Here is a 6,914-nt window from a genome sequence, read left to right on the forward strand (position 1 = left end):
CGCTCTTCCAGAGCTCCATTTACAAAGCCTTTGTATGCGTGCGCGCAAGTACTTCAGTCTGATATCCTTCAGCACGTTAAAGAGGAATGCAGGCTGGATGTGAATCACGCTGTAACGCTTACACGCCTCAGGAGTGTCTACACACCTTTGAGATCTATGTCTATGAAAGCAACTAAATAAGAGTTTCCTAACAAACAGCTTTTCTTTTGCCCTTTTCAGTCAATCAGAAAGTCTACGCAGTTTTTCAGGAAAAAGCCTTGAAGTCAGGACATTAAAGCAGTCATTTGCTGACAAGGGAAAATACACTTACTTCATAATATCCATTGGCAAAGAAATGATCCCTGAAGGCCTGTACTACCATGGAGCGCACCTTGAAGATTTTGGACATATTCTCGCCTCGAATCATCATATGCCTGTTGTTAAGTTGCACATCCACCTCCGAATCCTCATTGAGTAGATTGTCAGCCCCTCCTGCTGGGGCCAGACCAATAAGCTCCCAGTAATCACAGTTCAGCTCGTGGCCTCCCGGAGCCTGCCAATTTGAAGAGAAACAAGCATTTCAGATGTCCGCGTTTTGCCCCTTGGATGCCACCATCTGGCATCGTGACAGAGACGTCAATCCAGTTTAAACAAAAGATGCTAAGATCCCGACTGCAGTATTTTCAAAGGGACTGCTTTGTAGCTCAGTCATACCACGCTTGGAAGAGCCACTTGTAACCCACTGTGAGTCTGTCAGACTTAACCTGAACAGGATCGAGTACTGCAGTCGGGTAACGAGAGGCTGCCCTGTCCCCAGCGCTGCCGCAGAGCGCCAGGCCTCTCCATTGCTGGTCTCACCAGCTCCCCCGTGTGGGTCTCAGTAGGCTTCTGGGCCCTAAAACGGTAATTTTTTCATTCACAGTATTTTCAGGGTATAAATGCAGATTTTCAAACTCTAATCAATAGATTTTTACAAATCTGGTGGGTTTGTTCCCTAAAAGCATTGTATCACTGCGATGAGACATGAAAACATGAAGTGTTTTCAATGTCCAAAACATCATGAGCAATAACATACTACGAGTTACTTACGATGACCAAAGAGCATAAAGTTGTTAAAAAAAGTGATCCTTGTTTGGCTGCATTTATTTTTCAAAGCCCCAGTAGCGTAAGCTATGGAGGAAAGGAAATCTTGCTAACTTCTGATCGGCAAACACAGCATTTAACTGAGCTTGGCTCTCCAACCTTAGGTCGGTCTCTCGGGGAGAAGACCCAAGTGGCGGGGACAACCAGAACGACTAAGCCTATCCAAATTTCATTTGCAAAACATGCCAGTAATGGCCAACAGTACATGACTTACGAGCAAACTGAATCATCTACAAAGCACCACAAAAGGTTAACAAAGTTTTAACCTCATTTTACACACTACAGGCAGTCACAATGAGGGACTACTTTGCTCAGATATTGTCTAATATATCTTGGAAACAGTTTGAAGCAATATAACACTCCAAAATGTGATTTATTTTTTTTTCAGATGTTTCTTCTCCCTGTGATCTTACTCGAATTAGTACACTTACTCAAGAGACTACAGATTGCCAATCCACACAGAACAACTCTCACTGCAAGAGCTGATGAAAATTGTCAATAAGTATCTAAAGGAAGGGGTAAACTTACAGACTAGCAAGATTAAACATACATCTGTCCTCTAAATTTCAACAGTACTGCTTTGCTTTCTCCTTAAAAAAAACAAAAGGACGTTCCTGTAAGCAGCTATCGAGAGCTCACGTCTTAAAAGGATGAGTTAGGATTTAATAGAACAAATGTGGCCCGAGCTTGCTTGCTGTTTCTGCATCACAAGGTAGTTTTGCAGCACAGACACAACTTGCTTTTGTCTCTCAGTCACCTCTTAATAACCAAGACAGAAGTCTTGCAGGAATTTTCAGCAAATATCCTGACGCAGGCCTGCATGTCCCATTGAGTTGCTGTCACAGGTTCTCGCCTGCGCTCCCGCCCTCAGTCTGAACCCTTTTTACGGGCCACCCTTCACGCACAGCTGCTTAACCTGGCGTTAGCCCTAGCTCCAGATTCAAGCAATTTTCCAAACAGTAACAGTTTGTAGATCTAGACTGGAATGAGGAAGGCACAAGGCAGAAGCAGCATCATATTTTGAGACCTAAAATCAAACCTGCCCAGTCCTTAATCTGAGACCACCATCATGAACAAAGTTGGACAACACAAGCGGTAGTAAAGTGCCCGGTTCACACACCTGCCAAGCGCTGGAGGGCGAAGAGCCGACAAACCCACCTCAGTAAAAGGCGAGCCAATCCCAAATTCTCAGCCTCGCAAAATAAAAACTTAATAAACCTCTTGTTGGGGAAAAATAAAGCTGTATCATTTATTTAACATAGTTTTCCACTGTTATAGTCTAGGGGACTATCTATGGGACGTATCGGTGGAAAATTGTTTCGGGCAAAAGCAGAACAGTGGCATAGTTCACATGTCACACACTGAACTGTGGGGGACAGCAGGAGCTTTGGCAGGTTTCTTCTGTTCTCCAAACCAAATTCCCGCTGAAATAATCTAATAATTATTTCTGCCTCTGCTTCTCCTTTCATCAGGAAAATGATAAACTGCGAAAGAGAGGGCGAACCCAAACACACTAACTCCCGTACCTGCTTGCCTTCAGGAACAAGGTTCAGCGTACCATACACCGCAACGCTGCTCTCCGTAGAGAGAACGAGCCCATTGTAACACTGACACTGCAGAGACAAAGAGAAGCAAAGGCACAGTTACGGTCTTTTTTTATTTTTAGTTTTCCTATGCCGTCTCTTGGAGTAACAGACAAGATTAACTCATAGTCACTTCTAAACAGTTCTCACGCTGACAAAAAAACTCTAGTGGTAGGAGATGCAATTTAACAATACTACAACTCAATCAGTGAGTTTAGGAGAACTTCCAACCATCTATATAAAAGGAAAATGGACAAGGTATGAACATTTTACTTATTTAATGACAGAACATAATTAAACCATCACAACTTACCAGTTCATCTGAAAGGACACACTGAAGAAAACCTGTACCATCTCTCAAAACAATGAACATCAAATTTTTTCCTAGTTAAAAAGAGAAGAAAAAAAGCAGAGATCCTCAGCTTTATTCACTGATCCATTTGAACAGACAACATTGGGACGGTATGTCCCAAGACAGACAAATCACTGATGTGCAGATTATTACAGAAGGACCGTGATCCCATTCTTCCATTTTAAAAAACAAAGACGCTCCAGGTAAACACTGAAGCATCAGCACAGTTACAGAAGCCTTTCACAGAGCTGTATTTTGCATAACAAAATAAAGTAAGTTTCAGCAAACATCAAGAGCAAAGCCTGCTCCAGCCTCAAGAGGGCTGGGCTTGCACCACCGGCCTCAGACGTCCCTCCGGTCCTGAGGGACTACAAGTCCGTGCACAGAAACGCTGAATGCACAGGCCCAGGGTACAGCCAACACGGACAAAGTCATGTCACCCTGGTCACCCACCTCTCCACAAAAGCATCTACTTCCAACAGTAATTCCCTAGAATCTGCTCACGATACCCAGAGCCACAACTGCTTTGTCAAGGCCTTCAGTCATACCCGCGGCATCAGCACCACCTCTGCCGTGCGCTTCCACGCCCCGCCTGAAGCCGCCTTGCTAACCACAACACCGAGCATTCTGATAGCAAGTATTACTCACAAAACCTATTTTAAAAGGAGTCGTGCTACTTTATACAACTTTAAAACTCCAATTTGCTGATTTCACTATGAGCAGATGCTAGTTAGCTCCTCGGTTGGCAGGACTCATTTAAAACACAAAACAAGTCTTCTGCAGAAATTCTGCAGGTCTGGCCTTCAAACTGAAAGATTTCCACTACGAAATGTCTATGCGCTCATACATCATGCAGAATTTTCAGTGTCGCAGTGACCACTGTGATAAACCAAAGACGACATTTAACTGATAGTTTAAAAATGTAAGAATAGGAGCTGTCTGATTCATTGTAAGCACCCAAATTTGGAAGGCTACTGAATTTGTGCCATCACTCCGCACAGGTTCAGTAACTTCTAAATGCTTGTGGTTTACCTTGCCTCCGTAACCTGTGAATCCAGCCAAAAATCTTCACTCTCTGGCCTCTGTAAGCTTCCAGAGCATCAATCTTCACCTGTAAAGCACGGAATAAAAGCAATTAAATAGAGAAACGACTCACCCTTTAGACGGTGTTTTCCATCTAACTACTTAGAATACAAGTGTGTATGACATCTCCCTCCCAAAACGGCTCCTCCCAGCAGCACTTGAAGCAAAGTTCCAGCCAGTGTACAAGCGCAGCTGCCAATACTGTTGTTTAGTACGGAAAGAGTATTTTAGCAAGTTATACCGCAGGCAGTATGTTCGGACAGCATTTCCAGACTCCAGAGTCCTTTCTATTTAGCAGGCTTGCTTTGCCATGTAGAAACTAAGGACTGTCACACCTTTTAAAGAAGCTCATTTTGCATTTGACTGAAAGGAGATGTGAAAACACGTTACAGCTCACACCTTAAGACGCGAGTACTAGGTACTACTGGAAATCCAAGGTGCATTAAACCACCAAAAAACTTGGAAAGGATGCCTCAGATATTTCCGGGCACTCTGAACACACTTGGTGTAATTTCTGAAGACATTCAATAGACGAGTTCAGTTAGCAGCCAAAGAAGCAGAGGACCTGGAATCTGACATTGGTGTATCTACATATGTAGCTGAGGTACCGACACTGCTATAGTCAGAACAATTAATGCAGCAGACGTCTTCAAAATGCATCATGCCTCTGGCAGCTAAGAGCTGCTACAGTGCATCGGTGTAGAAGAGACCGTTTTCTTTCCCAAAGAGTGCCATGGGAGTGCAGAGCTCCAATCAAAACCGTCTTCTGCACATGTATGCGGAAACCGCTTCTACAGAGGGTCCGTGCAAAAACCCATCACAGAGCAGCACGCGCAATCTCTGCTTACTAAGGGAAGGACTGCACCAAACCACCAAATCCAGCAGCTCTCTACAAACAGCCAAATAAGAACGTCTCAGTAACTTAAATTACATCCTGTAACCAGCACTGTTTCTTCACTCTCCACCACTGCAATAATCGAACAAAGCAAAACTAATAAACTGTCCCAAACAGAAATATGGTCTCTACCAGCAGACAAACACAGACACAGAGAAGTCTGATGCATGAACTAAGAAGGTTCAGATACCCACCAAGTGCATACTGAGCACACAGACAACCAGAAAAATCAAAGTTACATTTATGGACAGCAAAAAGACAGTGGCCTTCAAAGAGCCACAAAGCAGAGACAGACTCCATCCTTGAGCAGACGAGATGCTGTAACACAGGCCGTGTGTCAAGCACACTGGATCTTACACATTTTGGCTCTGGAAGGCTAGGATCATTCTTAATAACAACTTTCTTAGCTTCCTCCAGGTTCTTCTCTCTTCTCAACAGATCTTCTGCCTGGTGTAAAAAAAAAAATGTATTAAATAGCTGTAACCAGGCTTTATAAGATTCACACTCTTTACAATTACTGGAAACTATAATGTACACCTACAGACGTAGATGTCACAAAAAGCCGTGATGTTACCCTGCTGGGGCCTAAACCTGCCCTAATGCAAGACCAGGATCAGAAACAATATTCATTTTTTTCTGGGAAGTCTAAAGGCAATAGATTGCAGTTATTCAAAGCTCACCCAGTTTCAGCCATTTGCTTGTCCTAATCCAAACAAAGGCAAGTCCTAAATGTGTCAAACAATGACACTGATGAAGAATAAACTGAAGCTTTTTTGAGGGGTGGGAATGACAACAATGCTGCTTAATGTTTTTGGAAAAGAAAGCTGGTATGCTTCCTCCAACTTGGCATCGTCTGCAACCTACCTCCTTCTTCTCCTTAGCTTCATTCTTCATTTGTTCCCTATGCCACAGCTTTTTGACATTTTTCATCTGTGACTTCGAAATAATGGCCCATCTCTAAATGAATCCAAGGAGAGAGCAGAAGATAAAAGATTACATTTGCATCCCTTCACCCAAAAGAGCATTAAAATAATTTCTACTAGGAAGCTCTAATGCTACAGCACCTCATTTTCTTTTTGCGAATCCACATAAATAGTAGGAAACGGTTCCTTTCCTGCTGTCATCAAAGCCTAAAAAGGGGGAGAAAACAACAGGATCAATGGCACTGCAAATGAACTAAATCATCTTTAAAGAGACTGAGCAGACATCCTGCTTCTGATTCTGCTGGTCAGAGTTGCAAAAATAGGTATAAAATTTGTATTCAGAAATACAGGCCAATCACTTGACCTAAAGCACAGTTCACTCTTCAAAACAAACAGCAGTTTTCCGCAGTTACCTTTAAAACAGTCTTGAATGGTTTCTTTTGTGTCCCATCACCAGTGGAATCATTGCCCTCTCGTTCAGAAACATACAGCTCTTCTGTAATACATGACAAATACAGACAATTACTCAAAAAAAAAAAAAATCAGCTATGGAAATGTTCAAGAAGAAACTGGAAACACACAAGGATATAAAATCTTCACGGCTATCAGCAGCAATAAACCTTCAAAAACAACTACCTGGTCAGCTAGGATAAGAGTCATTTAATATTTTCTATTCTAAAAATCAACCCATGCAGTACGTGTGTTACGCTGAAGTCTCAAGGACTCCCAAGGTACGGAACTCTTGAAAGTCACAGGCTGCGCGTCAGGAACCAAGACGGAAGCAGCCTTTTACAGAAATAACTCCTTCTAGACAAGCGGGGAGAGGCTGAAATTGAGAAAAGCCAGAGTTCAGGCCAACTTTTAGCCCACTCACAGCCAAGAAACGAACTGCAAGTTAAAAGCACAGACAACACTCCCTCCTTCGGGCCTGGGCTCCGCAGCCCCCGAGCGCTCCC

The 6,914-nt window shown here is 43.1% G+C and overlaps 1 protein-coding gene across 1 annotated transcript in view; it reads right to left on the reverse strand.

Moving 5' to 3' along the window:
* The window catches only part of NARS (asparaginyl-tRNA synthetase), a 13,484-nt gene that overhangs the window by 5,310 nt on the left and 1,260 nt on the right, over nt 1-6,914 (reverse strand). Inside the window, exons 2-9 of the mRNA XM_009882050.1 lie at nt 6,372-6,454; nt 6,100-6,165; nt 5,900-5,992; nt 5,393-5,482; nt 4,090-4,168; nt 3,019-3,089; nt 2,649-2,735; nt 311-532 (exon numbers count right to left, since the gene is read on the reverse strand). Of these exons, the coding sequence (XP_009880352.1) occupies nt 311-532; nt 2,649-2,735; nt 3,019-3,089; nt 4,090-4,168; nt 5,393-5,482; nt 5,900-5,992; nt 6,100-6,165; nt 6,372-6,454 (791 nt within the window). The remainder of the gene's footprint in view (nt 1-310; nt 533-2,648; nt 2,736-3,018; nt 3,090-4,089; nt 4,169-5,392; nt 5,483-5,899; nt 5,993-6,099; nt 6,166-6,371; nt 6,455-6,914) is intronic.

The sequence above is a fragment of the Charadrius vociferus genome, unplaced genomic scaffold (genome assembly GCF_000708025.1).
Source record: "Charadrius vociferus isolate BGI_N301 unplaced genomic scaffold, ASM70802v2 scaffold743, whole genome shotgun sequence".
Classification (NCBI taxonomy): domain Eukaryota; kingdom Metazoa; phylum Chordata; class Aves; order Charadriiformes; family Charadriidae; genus Charadrius; species Charadrius vociferus.